Here is a 16,356-nt window from a genome sequence, read left to right on the forward strand (position 1 = left end):
CAACCGACAGAGGAAAACCCCACAGGTATATGAAGTCCTCATCTCGAGCACGCACGCCAAGGACGGCTACCTCAACCGAAATCGGTTCGGTCTCCCCGATCCTTTGTGCCACTCCAGCACATCTCTATAGCCCAAAACCGAACCAACAGGTAGTAGAGAGCTTGGCCATCGCACTGATATGTGCATGAGTGCGAAAAGAACCGAGTGTGGCAGTTCCGCCACCGCCGCCCTTGAGCCGCCTGAGGCTAGATCGAAATGATCCCCAAATGCCCCGTGCAACCCTAGCAATGCACCCAGCTCATAGAGAAAGTAGCTCGTGGGCTTGGGCCAGATTTTATGATGGGCCAAAAGGAGATGTGTTCATTTGGATGGCCCAAGAAAGTAAATTCCAACATTAATATTTACTTAAAGACAACAATCCCCACCAAAATTTTGATGATGGAACCTCCGATTTTATATACAGGTTTTACGTAAGATGTACCTTTCATGTTTGAACATACTACCGAGGTACACAAATTTTGACCCACATAGGTAGAGGAGGACAACCTCGATCCTGCAGCTTGGTGCGCGGACCTCCATTCGTATAGCACCATGTACGAGGCTGCTTTGCCTTCAGCCATCGGGGTGGATGTTATGGTCATGTTCGTGTACCTTGATTCATGAGTGCCACCTAGAGAAATTCCCAACTTCTCTATGATTGTGACCCCACAATCACACTTATATATGTGAATTCTCCTAGATATCCTATAGAACGACATCTATTGTCATACGACATTGAATTCATTAAGAGCTAACATCTCACCCTCTCCTACAGAAGAGCAAAACAACAAATGTGATTGATTTGCTCTTGTATCAACACAGTTTTTTATCCTAAAGTCTAGTTCACAGGATTTCCAATTTCCTAGGATAGGTTACTGCCAGTGTGAACCTTATTATTAGGTAGTAATCTCATTCCTCTCGATGTTGTCTCAATGACCTTTATAGTTATTCCTTTTGTGAAAGGATCTACAAGGTTCCTTTCAGACTGGATATAATCCACAACGATTATACCCGTCTCTATGCATGCCTGAGCGACTTGAGTAGTTATTTTATATGCTTCAAAATCTTCATATTGTCCTTCTTACTCTTCACATTAACCAGAACGGTTTGGTTATTGTAGTAGGTTAGAATAGCTAGAATTGGCTTATCCAATATTAGTAAACCAGAAAGGAGTTCTCTGGTCCATTCTACTTCTATGGCTGTTGAGTCTAGCGCCACTAGCTTAGCCTCCATCGTGGAGTGAGTAAGGATGGTATATTTAGATGACCAACAAGATACAGCTCCGCCTGCTAGAGTGAAAACATATCCACTCATAGCCTTCACATCATTCGAGTCACTTATCTAGTTGGAATCACTGAATTCCTCTATGACTGCAGGATTGCCAGAATAGTGAATTCCTAGGTTCTTTGCCCCCTTCAGATACTCAAGTACCATCTCTAGTGCTATCCAATGAACATCTCCTGGGTTGAACGTATAATGACTCAACCTACATACTGCATATAAGATGTTAGGCCTAGTTGCACTAACCAAGTATATGAGGGAACCTATCACCTATGAATACTTTAATTAGTCTTTCTCATAGCCTATATTTTTCTTCAGCTTAGCATTTGGATCATAGGGTGTAGCCATAAGCTTACAGTCTATCATACTAGAATATGTAAGCACTTTGTCCACATAATGAGATTGACTTAAAGTTATCCTATTCTCACCTTTTAGTAGCTTGATGTTTAAAATTACGTCAGCCTCTCCCAAATCCTTCATATCGAAGTTCTGAGATAGAAAAAACTTGGTATGGTTAATCATTTCTAAGTTTGTCCCAAACAACAATGTGTCATCCACATATAAACATAGAATGACACGTCGCCCCCACCATATTGATTATAACGCACTTATTGGCTTCATTAACACAGAAGCCAACTGATGTTAGTATAGTATTGAACTTTTCATGCCACATCTTATGGGCCTGTTTGAGACCATACAGGAATTTGATTAACTTGCATACTTTACTCTCATGTACTGTTACCACGAATCCATTTAGCTGCTGTATATAAATCTCCTCATCCAACTCTCTATTAAGGGAAGCGGTCTTGACATCCATCTAATGCACAAGGAAATTATACAAAGCTGCCAATGCTAAGAGCATGTGGATAGTGGACAATCTGGCGATAAGAGAGTACATATCGAAATAGTCCTCACCTTCCTTTTGCGTAAAACCCTTAGCCACTAATCGGGTCTTGTACTTTTCTATAGTACCATCAGGTCTGCGCTTACTCTTGAAGATCCATTTTGTCAGGACCTGTCCAAATTAAATTTGAATTAATCATCAGGATGATCATTTAACAAGATGAGAGCTAGCACATACCCGTCTCACGACACGCCACATGCTAACCCACATTTCATCACAACAACCGTAGCCACCGATGATTAAAGTGAATCAAATTCTGATGGTCCCGGTATGTGTGCGTTGGTAACTCCCAGTAAATCTATTACCCACACATATATTTAACAACATAAATATCACAACAACAAGATTAACTAAGATTACAAGAATTACAAACTTAGACATTAACAAGGATAAGGTTTCAACTAGCGAAACAAATATACATCACAGCGAAAAACAATCTAAGAAACAAAACCGGTGGCGACATTTGCCCACAAGGCAATCGACCAGGGGCTAGAGTAGCGGGCACCTAACATTACCTGAAAAAAAAAAGCAGCGTGGGTACGAAGGTACTCCCAAGACTTAATCTATATTGGGTGCATATAAATAACCTGACTCCAAGGATTATGCATTTGGTTGCTAGCAAGGAAACAACCACAAGGTTAAGTAAATTCATAAGCAAAAGTAAACTTGACACATATATATGAGCATCTATTTTAGAACACCTATACCAAACTATCCTGCAATTATCAACTGAACATAAATGTAATTGGAACCATAATAAAATATAACTATAAATAGTACCTTAGCAATACATCAATAGCCAGCATCAACATTTCCCAACAGATCATCCATACCATTGTCCCACACTCGTAACTCTACAACTGATACGGATGGACAAAAGCATGCTCATGACCGAGAGCGCGACAATTCGAATTGTTTTTACACTCTGCAGGGGTACTCCTTTACCTACACGACTTAAGTACCATACGACTCACGTGCCCACATAGACCCACGCAAGAGGTACTCAAGTCAACCTTTCCTAATAAGCCTCAACTGTTTGCTCAAGCGCCGATAGGTGCGGGAGTCATCCAGAACTACTCCCAGAGTAAACTGGATACATCTACAAGCCCGCTCGCTCACACCATCGACTCGCATGTTAAAAGACCACAGCTACAAAGGTATTCGTCTTGTCGTTCCTATAATGCGATATGTAGTAAGTACGGAAAGTGTTGAAGCCAATGACACCAACGGACGATGCTTAAACGATAGGAGTCTACGGCGTCCGGGCTCCTCTCCCGAACTACCCCGAGGAACTCCTCTGGGGTAGAAGACACCACTAGCACCGCTCATATCTCATCTCATATCCACCACTCAATCCAACCAACATCATAATCCTTAATGTTGTGAACAATAAATAAGCCTAAGCTCGCGAACAACGGCAACACCGTCACTCGACTTCTACCAAGGACCTAAGCATTGCTAAGGATTCCGATAAACTTGTGATTAGATATCAACAATATTAACAAGACTACAAGAATATGGATACACAATATCTCAAGGTGAAACTAATGCAATCTACATAGGTTCTACCCACACGTGCCCGACACTTTGACTCTAACTCATGTATAACATACATAAAGCATATTTATCAATTTATATCATATGAGATCCAAATTATTGGAAGAAATATGTTTAGATGCTTACCTTGCTGCTTAGCTTCAAATCAAGATCAACCACAAAACCTCCTCGTGATAACCCGTTACTCTCTGGTTCGACGATCACTAAAGAAAAGAATGCATCGCAATAAGCATATGATGAAATGAAATAAAATATGCTTAATAATGTATGAAAATATTTTTTCTAGCTAGAACAAGTCATAAGAAAACTAGCAAAATTGGTTTCATAATTTTTGGACTTGTAAAGAATTAACGGTGATTTAATGAAGCCTTAACCTAATTAATTTATCTCAGGATTTTTATTAATTATTTCATGTCTGGTAAATAGGTAGATTATGATATTATAAAACCAAAAAAATTAGCTTCATAATTTTTGGAGCTACGAAAAATTTATTATAAATTTTACAAGTTTCAGCAAATAATGAATTGCGCTGAAACAGTATTGTCTGAGTTGACCGCGGTCAGACCGTCGGGAGTGGCGGTCAGACTGTGGGGAAACACGGTCATAAAACCGAGCTTGTCTTCTCGTGTTCTACACTGTGCACTCCTTGATTTGTGAAACACCATTGCTTCCCAACATCGATGTCAGTGATCGCAGTTGCTGTCTCCATCCAATCGTGCACCTCCACGCCTTCAGCTCGCTGGTGTGCGTGTCCTTTAGTACCCCGGGTCAAGCTGAGCCCTCCATGAGTTCATGGCTGCGATGTGACCCCATCCGCACCATCTCCATCAACCCCGGACCTTTTTCCTCACCGACGATGCCAAGAGCCCACCACCGACCAACTCCTCCACGCCGAACTCCTCTGCTCTGCTCTCTGATATCTCTCTCTCTCTCTCTCTCTCTCTCTCTCTCTCTCTCTCTCTCTCTCTCTCTCTCTCTCTCTCTCTCTCTCTCTCTCTCTCTCTCTCTCTCTCTCTCTCTCTCTCTCGGTGAGAGTCCCAAATAACCCCTCTAGAGATCTTTTATTTCTATCCTTATCTCATGTTTAGGATGTTTACATGTTAGCTCCTGCCTTTTATAGTCAATCCTGTTCCAGCTCTCATAATTCAACTAGAGTTCATCATCTCAAATCTTGTTCAGTGAGTTTCTTCTAAATTCAAATACCACTTTATCACTTTATAATGTCACCCAATTCAACCAGTTCCAACAGCTCATACTTGTTCATTCTAGTCTATCAAAATTAGTCGCGTCGGACTATATAATCTATAAGTATTGTTTTAATAATAGAATCCATATTAGAATGCTTCGACATGTAGGGTCCACATGTCGTTACACATACGCTATGGATTCGAGGTGTTAAAACAATATGCTAGAATTATATTGGATTTTGCGCCAATATTCTTGGACGTCCTTTCACACATTTTTCTAGCAAACCCCATATTTTCTTGCGCCACTGTCACGTCATCGCATGCATCTAGTCTTCTATTCCTTTCTTGTTGATATCATGTCATCGCTATAGTTGGGATTTTCCTTTGGTAAATAATGTCATAAATTCATCAAGAATATTCTCAGGAAATATTCTATTTCCTTTTTCCTTTTAACCTTAATTTAATCTTTTGAAAGCCTATTCTCCTCTTTCTAAACTCTCATTTGAGCAGTTCTTGCGCCTAAATTCTTCTAAAATCATATCCTATACAACCATAATATTTTTATGATGTGTTATCACTATTTGGTGTATTATTTCTTAGTTGTTTTGTGCTTTCTCTTTTGTCGGTAGATCTTGTGAGAAGAATACAATGTGTTAAGAAGAATCTATGAGCTACAAAGTCGAGACTTCAAGATATGCCAGAATCGAGTTTACGAAGATATCTGAGCAGCAGCCAGGCAAACGTCCTTGAATATGTTGCACCTATTTTAGGAATTTTTGTTAGTTGTTTATCCTTCATGTATGCTTGTCTAAATTGGAATCTCATGATTATGGTTTACTAGTATTTGTATCATTTTTCTTGTCACCATTGACGAATCTTAGGAAATAAAGGGTAGATATGCTAGTCGCTGCCGTAGTTGGGTTATGAGTTAAACTTGATTAATGTTTATACAACATGAATCAGGTGTGGTATCTTTTATAGTAACATGGTATAGGGATCCTAACATGATGATTTATTTGAGGATTGCAAGAAGGCGTATGTGTTGTGTTGCACGGTTGGAATGTGTATGTTCCTGTGTGGGGTCATAAGGACTGGTTCTTGAAGCATGTAACTCGGCTAAACAGTGTAACTACGAGGCCTATATGGGTACGGCTTGGCCAATTAATTAGTCACTTATCCGATTCTGTGAGCACCAGTGGACGATTGAGTGGCACAAGAGGAGGCTTCTACAGCAATGGAATCATCTTTTAGCGGTGAAACCTCAGTGGGTGACTACGGATTGGTGGGAGCTTTGTAAATGCTTTATAGTGACCTCCTGACAGCACACCATAGGAAGTGTGCAAGTGCTTGATCAGCACGGTAACATGGAGACTGTCACCTGGTAATACGGGTGATGAAATCACGACTCGTGAGTAAAGTGTGCAAACTCTGCAGAGTATCAAATTGATCAATCAACCGTGCTCACTGTCAAGAGCGAGCTTAGATTTCTTCTTAATTAGTTAGGATCAAGGTTCTGGTATGGATGGTCGGGTAGTCAGGTAATGTGATTACTTGGTGAGTTTTGGTAGCTGGATATGAGATATCTAGTGAGTTTGGTAGTCGGATGGGATCCGATGAGCTGTTCTTCTTATTTCAGTTGTGTCTTCACACTTAGTAAATAGGATGTCTGTTTCTTGGAGTTATAAGTTAAGGTTGCTTAGTGCAGTAAACTAGTGTCTAACATTTTCTTGACTTAAGCCCTCATGCCATACTTTTCTACACTTACGGAGTACGATATGTACTCACACTTGTTGTTTCCTATAATAAATGTTGCTCAATTAGATAATACTATATAGAGATCAAGGAAGCTGAAGGCTATAGCGAAGACGGAGCGTCCTAGGTCGCATTGCCTCTAGTCGATTGCCAGCGGTGTGCCCTGAAGCTTTGGTTGGAGTTCCCTCTTGTTCTTCCGCTGTTGTTTAAAAACTTTAGTATGATTTAGAATTATATATCATTGATATGTCACCATATGTATGATAAAACTGAACCTATCATACATGTAGAATATACCTGATTATTCTTTTAAAAAACTGGATATGATAGGCTCGGGGTGAAGGTCGGTGGAGGTGAGGGCGAAGCGCTCATTTCATCTTCAGTTTTAAAGAAACTTCTGGTTAGTGCATTTGCTACATGTACTATCATGTGTAAGTTACTGGCATATCATGATTATTTTTTATGATTTTCCCTCAGCTTGCGTGTATCCTGTTAGATACGGGCAACCTTTCCAAGAAGTGCTCAAACAGAGATTCAGAGGCAGTGCAACTGCTTTTGTTTGGCAACTCTGAGCATACAAGGCACGAATTGTTTCAACAATGTAATATACCAATCTTACTTAGACATTGATCTATGAGTATATAGAATCAAGAAGTTGATAATTCAATATACTAATAGTCATTTTTAACTTCTACCTTGCGATTTGACCAGTGATGCTTGATCACAATGATCACTCTTTTGTCGAGTACCTGAAGAACACCTATATAAATTCAATCGCAGATGGTGAGTGTCATTCATTACATCTTTATGTACTAAAAATTAAACTTATTTTTATTAACTTACTGTACTTACATCTTGAAGACAAATTTGCAATTTGTGTCCATTCTTTTTAAATTGATCCAGCAATGGTATGTTAAAGCTGAATAGCTGATGTTGCCAGGGTGAATATGTTATTATTAGTTACTTCTCTTACCATCTTACACAACTTTTATGACTCAATTGAAACCTTTGAATAACTCAATTAATGTTCTACTTCCAAATTATATATTTTTCAAGTGCCTTAATCGTCTGTTTTCTTTTTACCATAATAGTTTGACATGATTTTACTATTTCCTTTATATTAGGTACTGAAGACAGCCCTCCAGAGCAAAAACATTCGATTTCGGCATCAAGATCATCCCAAGATGCTAAAAAGTCCAATTCAAGTAATTTTATAACTCCCTCCATTATGAATTTATAATCTGATAAGCGGATTGCCTGTATATAGTTGAGCAATTTGTCGCTGCTGTACTTGTCATCTTATTACTCTACCGTACTTGTCATTCTAGCTGCTGCTTTTTTTTCCCAAATATTTCTCTGTTTCCAAATATTCCAGCTAAAAAAACCATTTTTATTACTCTACCGTATTTGTCATTCTAGCTGCTGCTTTTTTTTTCCTGAACCCTTTATGACATATAATAATGGTAAAAATGCACTATAAGCCCCCAAACTATTTCAGATTGTACAATCAAGCCCCAGAGTCTAGGTTTGTCGAATTTAGCCCCCAACTGTTCAAATTGTGCAATCAAGCATCTTAAGTAGGATTCTGTTTATTTGAACCTCTCCAATTTAAATTTATTCAACCCTGATTCTTTTTTTAAACTAAAATTAGTGAATGAAACCCTTCAAACTAATGTGTATATATGACATTTACATTAATTCGAGCGAGTGAGGACTAGTAACTAAAATGAACAATTTGGTTATCTTAATTGTTTCTGTTTTTTAAACTGTTAACGACCTTTTAAAAAAGTAAATCTTAATTGGGACATGGTCCAAATCAAATGTGATTATCACTAAAAGCCCAGGTGGAGAGTGTTGCATTTTATTCCTTGAGTACTCCCTAATCTTACGATCTGAATGACAGGCATTATGTACTATCAGGATTCAGATTTCTGCCCCTATCCGATTCCGCTGCCCTCATTCTTGATCCGAGCAAATATAAGTAACTAGGAGGGTCGAAATAAATGAGATAAAGAATATAAGAACGAAGAAGCAGAGTACTGCATTGGAGGGACCAGCTCTTAGCTGGAATTTCCCAGGATAAATAAGCATGAATGCATGATTGGGAAAGGCAATGCCCTTGTGAATCCTGCCTGTCATCACCCTCCATCAGGACCAGCCTGTTCCTAATCCCAAGGACTATCCTGTGCCCTTCCAGGTCCAATCTTCCATGTGCGCAACACACTCCCATGGAAAGGAAAGAGAGAATGGCCTCAATCATTTCCATACACTTGCATTTTCCAGTCCATTACATGATATGAATTATTGATTCATAACATGGATCTCTAGCTCACTCAACCTTCCAAGCGTACACAAACAGGCAGAAATCAGAGTACTCATCAGTGATGAAGTCAGAAGTCGACGGCGGAGAAGACAGGGACGGCGCCTCAGGCTTGAAGATGAACAAGGCGTGCCTCATCCCTGTGCCGAAGAGCCAATCATGCGCATCCCAGTACACCTGAACCTTGAGCTGATTGATAGAGATGCACTCGTTGCCTCTGAACTTCCACTGCAGGTGCCTGACCAGAACGTTCACGCACCCGTCGATCTTGATCACCATGTCGAGATCAATGCCGCCGTTAAGGTTGCTGCTGCTGCACTCTATGCTGATGTCGTGCAGCTTGCCCTTCTCGTGGAACCTAGCCTTGGTGAGGAACCTCTTCTTGCTGAAGACGTGCTCCTTCTTGCACATCAGGATGGCGTCCTGGAGGGACGGCCGCGACCCGGTGCGCCGGAAGGCATCCTTCTTGAGGTTGCCGAGGAGGAGGACGACCTCCTCGCCTGAGACCACAGCGACGTAGTAGTCGGACAGCGGCTCGGGCTCATCTGAGTACCTGGCGCTCCTGAGGTCCCAGACGACGTCGATGGCCTTGCCGTCGACCTGGAACTGCTTGGCGCCGTACTTGCGCCAGAAGTGCCACGGCTGCATCTCCACCTTGCAGGCGCTGCTGCAGCTCTTGGTGCCTCCGCCGTCGGCTGCAGCGGCCTCACCGCAGATCCTGCCGCTTTTGTCCTTGCCGCTGCCCGCCGATCCTTCGATCGACACGGATAGCCCGTGGGTGAGCAGGTTCCTGCACCATGTCACGGTGACCAGGCGGTCGTGGCCCGCGATCCCCGCGCGGTAGACCAGAGTCACCGCGCTCTGTCCCGACTTGGTGGCCGCCGTGGACGCCGGGACGTCCGGGAGCTTCTCGCCGGACGAGAAACACGAAGGAACCGAGAACAGGTCCTGCATCATGTGCCAACTACGGCTCTGTGCCTGTTTGATCAGGGCATGTGCCTTGAGACCAGGGGACTAAGCAAAAAGACGGCTATACATAGGTGCCGGGAAGTGCCGTCGAGCCATGCAAAGTTATGGAGTTGCGCAAGGGGATGAGGAGACCACGAGTGAGCAAACTGAGCTGGAAAGGGGAGGAGAGGAGGGAGGCCAAGAAAGTGAGCTGTACATGAAAGTGTTTGGAGGAAGCCCTCATGGGGTGTTTAAAACCGGAGGAACCTTCTCCGCTTGCGTGGAATGAATGCTCGATCTTTCAGGGACCAACCTTGGTTTCCCTGTAGGCCGTTGTACTCCTGACTGTATTTGCTACTGCCAACTTTCACCATGGGCAGGAGGCAAAGGCCAAAGCTCTCAGTTATCACTGTCGAATCCTGCACCTGGCTACTTGCTCCTCCCAAGGATTCGAGTTGGATCTCTTGGGGGGCCGTCAGGTCTCAGCAGTTGCAAGCAGGGGCATGTGGGTAACATGTTAAAGATAGCAAGGCATGTGGTGATGCCGCACAAGATTTCTTGGTTTCAGGGGACCATAACTGTATTGTGCCGAACGATGTGCAGGCAAGGGAGTGTACGTAAGTGTAGGCAGTTGAGCAGGATTTCGTGGCTGCAGCAGTTGAGTTAACCAAGACAGTGACAAGTCTATGGATTTTTTATTTATTTTTTGAAACTGAGACAAGTCTACGGATGAAATGTACACTGCAACGAATGGTAGAATCTCGACATTTTGTGAGGGCTGAAAAAGGAGATGCTGAGTCGTAAGACAAAAGAGTGGTCAATGGATCAACAGATGGCTTTAGGCTGCGTGTCGATGTTGGTATTAGACTGACAAGGCCTCCTCTACCTGCAAAACCTTAAAAAGAAGAGGCCGGTGACGTCCCTGTAGCCGTGGATAAACCTGTAGACTTTCCTTTGTCGTCGTCATCGAAAGCCATCAGGACGCATCTGATTTGTCAGTGCAGGAGGCTGCCCTGGAGCCTTGCCTCTTGGTGCAAAGCTTCTGGGGATGGTGATGGGTGCAGTGATGAAGGCAACGTGTGAGTTGAGAGCTTCAATGTGTGGACTCGATCAAAGCATTTCGTGGCGATCGAGTGACGGCGGATTCAACGTTCCTGAAAATATTCCGTGGTAGGCTGGACCAGTGGCCAATACATTTTGTTTATCCTTTCCAGGCCTGGAGAAGAGGACAAAGTTTCAGCTTGTGTTGCAGTGAGAAAAGAATTGATCAAGAGTTGTTTAGTCAAGAAGTAGATAAGTACTAGCTATATGTGATGTTATTATCTCTATTCGGTCAATCGATCTGCACTTATTTTACTTAGAATATTAGACGTGAAAATTTTGACATTATATTTTGGAAGTAGCGTAGACTTGCAAACATGACTACACACTGATTATTCTCGACAATCAACATCACAGATGAGGACCTGGGAATGGGATACACTGGTTTGCTTGTACCACTGAGTACCAGTACTAATTCCCCCATCCCCATGCATTCACGGGGGCGCCGGCCGATCTGCCTGTAATTTGTTGGATCCAAGTCCAGCTCTACGATATCTAGCTGATCTCCACCTTTTTTTTTACTACGGCGTGGCGCATTAATCGAGTGCGCCCGGCCGGCCGAACAGAGCCCGTCTGGTAATTAATAGACGACAGTATTTTTGGATACAGTGATTGTTCGATATTTTACATTGTATGTTAATTAATAGAAGATATTTTTATCTGTCTTGTTTTTCTTTTCTCCACGTCAGATAAAATTCTAGGTGGCTTCTTTTCTAGACAGCTGACGTCACCTCATTGTACACGCCCTGAGGAACGAGGAAGCCAGCTAGGATTGATGGCGTGCGTTGCTAAGTAGGCGGTGCAAAAGAACCGGTGTAGAGGTTGGAGTCGTTGCTTGACAGCCCCCCGTAGCTGGAACGTGGGGAGACCTTTAAGCTGGACTTGAAGTCGATGAAGACTTGCGCCGGCAACCCTTTAGTGAAGATATCGGTGAATTGGGACGTTGTGGACACGTGAAGAACCTTGATGTCGCCAAGAGAAACCCGATCGCGAACAAAATGAAGATCAATCTCTTTTAGTACGCTGATGTTGGATCGGATTCTTGGACATGTACATGACGCTCACATTGTCACAGTAAATAATAGAGGCTCGCTGAGGAGGTCAGCGAAGTTCGTGGAGGAGCTAGCGGATCCAGTAGCAATCAGCAATAGCATTGGCCACACCACGATTAGGGCTAGCAATTAGGTTCGTGGGCGTTGGTACCAGCGGGTTCTGCGCCCGACGGGTCCAAGTTCGAGTTCAAATTTTCACATATGGGTCTAGCGGGTCGGGTACCCGAAATAGGACAGGTTGGGTTCGGATTTCTGAATTTGCCTGCGGGTCGGGTCGGGTACCCATAAAATTTTGTACAGGTTATTTAATTTTTATTTTCCACCGGCCCATCCAATCCATTCGGCCCATCTATCATCGCTCTCTCTCTCTCTCTCTCTCTCTGTAAGACCCCACTTACCGGGATCTCCTGTGCCGCCTGTATCAGTCTCTGGATCAAGTAGCTGATACGCACAGTATAACAGTCGTAGTATCACAGTCAAACTTCGTACATAGATATAATGGATACAGAGTACAAAAGATTACAAACCACTGCAATTTTACAAACCTGGCCCAGCGGCCAGCAACAGTACACAGCAGAAGCAAAAGCCCAAGCCACAAGCAGCAAGGGTGCGGACGCGACTTGCGAAACTACTCTTCATCCCCGGCTTCACCTCCAACGAAGTCAGGATCGGTTTCTTCATCTGAATGATAGCAAGAATGAGTACACAAGGTACTCAGCAAGCCCTATACTACTTTCAAGATGTTGATAGATGCATATGGGGTAATTCAAGGATAAGGCTTCACGGCTTTAGTTTTAGCGTAAAGCAGTTTTATGCAGGTATACATTTTGCTTCATCTACCATTAATTTTAAAATGGTTGAAATGGTTCAAAACAGTAGAAAGCTGTATCTGGGGCTTTTGGTCCTGGGAGGGGCTACACCTCACTCCGCAGTCCCTTTTCACACTTGGTGCACTTCTAGCATCACGTAGCTTCTGGCGGGTTAAGCCATGAGCTTCATCATACGGACATCTAGTCTACACACTCACTCATCAAGACACACGCACCCTGAGTCTAGTCAAGCGTGACCATGCCTTCGCATGTCCATGACCGAGGACACGGCTATTCGAATAGGTTTATACTCTGCAGATGTTGTACAGCTTTACCCATGCGATATGCTCAGCCTCCATCCGTTGCAAGGGGAGGAGCGAATCATACCGAGACCTTTCCAACACCTTCCCTGCCGGGCTTTTCCACGACGCACGTCAAGGACCAGAGCTGTATGTTCCGAAGGCCAGCATCCCTTTTTAAGCCTAAGCCGGTACCTGAAACCTCCAAACAGCCGACAGGATAGTCACTTGACTGCTCGTTGCTCTCAGCCTCCTTGTATTATGCCCAACCCAGTCTGGTGAAGGGAGAAGTCAAGTCCTACCCATACAGGACGCATGGTCGCACGGGGTGGCTAAGCATGACGGCGCAAGACTCGGTCCTTAAACGGCCGAGGCAGGCATCTCCATTGGCACTGAATATCCCCATGATAACTCAAGCCCCCAAGAGCATCCTCCCCGGAGGACTACTCTACCTGCCCCCGCCAAAACAGTTTTCACCCATTTTTACACACCACCCACCATATCCCACACCACTTCAAGGGTTTCACAATCAACACGGAATTCACAACCATCAAGGATCATGGCATATGATTTAATAATTGGGAATGGTAAATCGTCATCTCTGGGGAGATTCAGTTTTAAAAAGCGACATTTCCGAGAAGACGTATTCAATCCTAAGCATGCTAGTTATCAAGACGTCATCTATTGTTATTATAATTAACAACAGGTAATCCTAGGGTGATATGTGTTCTGGATGATATTTCAGGCATGGCAATTGTTGGATAGGATTAACTACTATCAGCAGTTTTTTTAAAATAAAACGCGATATATAGCACATGCGATATAAGTCACATTTTAGTTGGTCATATAGATTAATTGAAAACCATAGGTTCAGTATTGTCAAGGAAATAGGACTTGCCTTCTCCAGAGTTTTCCTTGAAGTCTTGGTTAAAATCCGGATCTTCTTCGCTCCTGACACTTCCTGCGCAGAACTCGCAGAATTCTGGGTGCTCTGCAATTACGACTACGATCAATAACGTGCTAGACTAGCGATGAATCAAACAACACCAACGAAAAACCAAATAATCTCTAATAGGCATTAAAACATGATAGACGTGTGGAGCTCGATTTTAGATGAATTTCGGCGAAAGAATCGCCGAAATCGGAGTTGAAATGGATGAGCTATGGCGTTTCGAATATTTGTCGGAAGGGAAATCCTAAAAATCAGATAATGCTACTATTCCGTGGACTCGGTTCGCAATTCTGTGGACCGAAGAAGCTGTGAAGGGAGGGTTCACCGTGGACCCTAGGCCATAGACTTGGTCTGTGGGCCGGTGGTGAGCCGCCCGGCCGGTCCACCGTGGACCAGGGGCTGTGGACCGGCCACCCAACCGGGGAAGGGGCCCACTGCCCAGGGGCAATCCGGCCAGGGGATAAAGACGAGGTGGCCGGTCCTCCCTCCTTTTTCCATGCATTGGTTCCCAAAGAGAGAGAGAGAGCCGGGGAGAACGAGGGAGAGGGAGAGTCGGCGAGGGGGAGAAGAAGACCGGCGCTGGAGGGGAGAGAGATGGCCGACGGCGGGGATCCACTGGTGGAGCTCGCCGGCGACGAGGCCCGGGTCTAGCGAGCTTGGCGAGACGGCGTGGAGCGGCGGTTGGCCGGCGGAAGAGAGAGAGTCGGCCGGCGGCGACCCTCGGTGACGGCGGCCAGGGCAGCCACGGCGTCGGGCCAGCGCAAGGAGAAAGGGCGCCCGGAGTTCTCGGCGACGGCGGCCACAGCGGCACACCACTGGGCGGCGGGCCTACGGCTGGGCGGCACGTCCCGAGGCTCGGCGGGGGGGCAGCGCCCGGGAGCCCCGTGACGGGCAGCACGCCGAGAGCTCGGCGACGGACATCACGCCGGGAGGCAGAGGGTGATGGAAGAGGGGCTCACCGGTGAAGGACGGCGACGGCGGGTCGGTGGCCCCGGCTGCTGTTTGGTTGGTGTGGGTTCTGCGTGGCGTGGGGAGGGCTGTGATGCTGGTGTGTGTGGTGTTTGTGCTGGGGTCGTGCAGGGGGGGATGGAGAGCAGATGGGGCACCGGCGAGGGTGCTGGGCCATTTGTAGGCGGAAGGACCCCGGCAGGCCGGCATGGCGAAACAGGGAGGGGCATAGGTGGCTGGGTTGGACGGTGCCGGCCATGAGAGAACGGGGAGAGAGGGAGTAGGTGGTGGCCGGTGAGTTGATTGAGGTGATCGGGCACGGACGACTGATGCTCGGGATGGGCTGGTCGGTGACCATAGGGGAGAGAGAGAGGTGAGATTTGATGAGAGAGAGATCGGTGTGATCTGTGGAACTGATGTATTTTGAATTGTGAACTTTGATGTGTATTAATGCAATTGTATTTGAATTCAAATTGTATTTGAATTGAGAATTGGAATTGTATGATTCAAGCGAATTGGGTTGGATTGAATTGGAATAACTTCAATTGGAGAATTTGAATTTGCAATATGGCTTTGGATTAAGATCAACTTCAATTTAATTGAGGTTGACTTAATCTGGTCCTCTAGCTTTTGGTAATAGTTGGAATCCCTGAACTTGGATTTAATTTGGAGCTAATTCTGCAATTATACCTTAAGCTAAACACAGGGTGTTACACTCTCTCTCTCTCTCTCTCTCTCTCTCTCTCTCTCTCTCTCTCTCTCTTGACACTGCTCTGTCCCCTCCCTGATACTGCCCCGCCCCCTCCCCGACACTGCCCCGCCCTAACCTACCCCTTCAATAGCGCGACGGCCCCTCCCTGCCGCAGCCCAGCCACACCGGCTTGTAGCCGCTGCCGCTCTGTAGTTGCCCCGCCCCCTTCACGACGCCGCTCGGCTACACCGGCCCACCGTCATCGCTCTGTCGTTGCCCCGCCCCCTTCACGACGCCGCTCGGCTACACCGGCCCACCGTCATCGCTCTGCTGTTGCCCCGCCCCCTCCCTGGTGCCACCCTGCCTCGACCTGCCGCCTCCCTGGCGTCGCTCGGCCACATCGGCCCGATGTTGCCGCTCCGCCCCTCCCCGGCGCCGCCCTACCCCGGCCTGCCACCTGCCCCGATGCCGCCCCGCCTCGCCCAACCACACTGGCTTGCCGCCGCCCCGCGCCAC

At 45.3% G+C, this 16,356-nt stretch overlaps 2 protein-coding genes across 2 annotated transcripts; one reads left to right on the forward strand and one right to left on the reverse strand.

The window, feature by feature from the left end:
- Positions 1–6,332: 6,332 nt before the first annotated feature.
- Positions 6,333–7,960, forward strand: LOC133908297 (uncharacterized). The gene is made up of 5 exons (XM_062350290.1): positions 6,333–6,349; positions 7,051–7,120; positions 7,198–7,321; positions 7,432–7,503; positions 7,845–7,960. The coding sequence occupies exons 1-5, from the start codon at positions 6,333–6,335 to the stop codon at positions 7,958–7,960; spliced, it is 399 nt and encodes a 132-aa protein (XP_062206274.1).
- Positions 7,961–8,760: 800 nt separating this feature from the next.
- On the reverse strand, positions 8,761–10,561 carry LOC133909425 (uncharacterized). The gene has a single exon (XM_062351851.1). The coding sequence runs from the start codon at positions 9,995–9,997 to the stop codon at positions 9,050–9,052; it is 948 nt and encodes a 315-aa protein (XP_062207835.1). The 5' UTR covers positions 9,998–10,561; the 3' UTR covers positions 8,761–9,049.
- Between the last annotated feature and the right edge of the window lie 5,795 nt (positions 10,562–16,356).

This window comes from Phragmites australis, chromosome 2 (assembly GCF_958298935.1).
Source record: "Phragmites australis chromosome 2, lpPhrAust1.1, whole genome shotgun sequence".
NCBI classification, from domain to species: Eukaryota; Viridiplantae; Streptophyta; class Magnoliopsida; order Poales; family Poaceae; genus Phragmites; species Phragmites australis.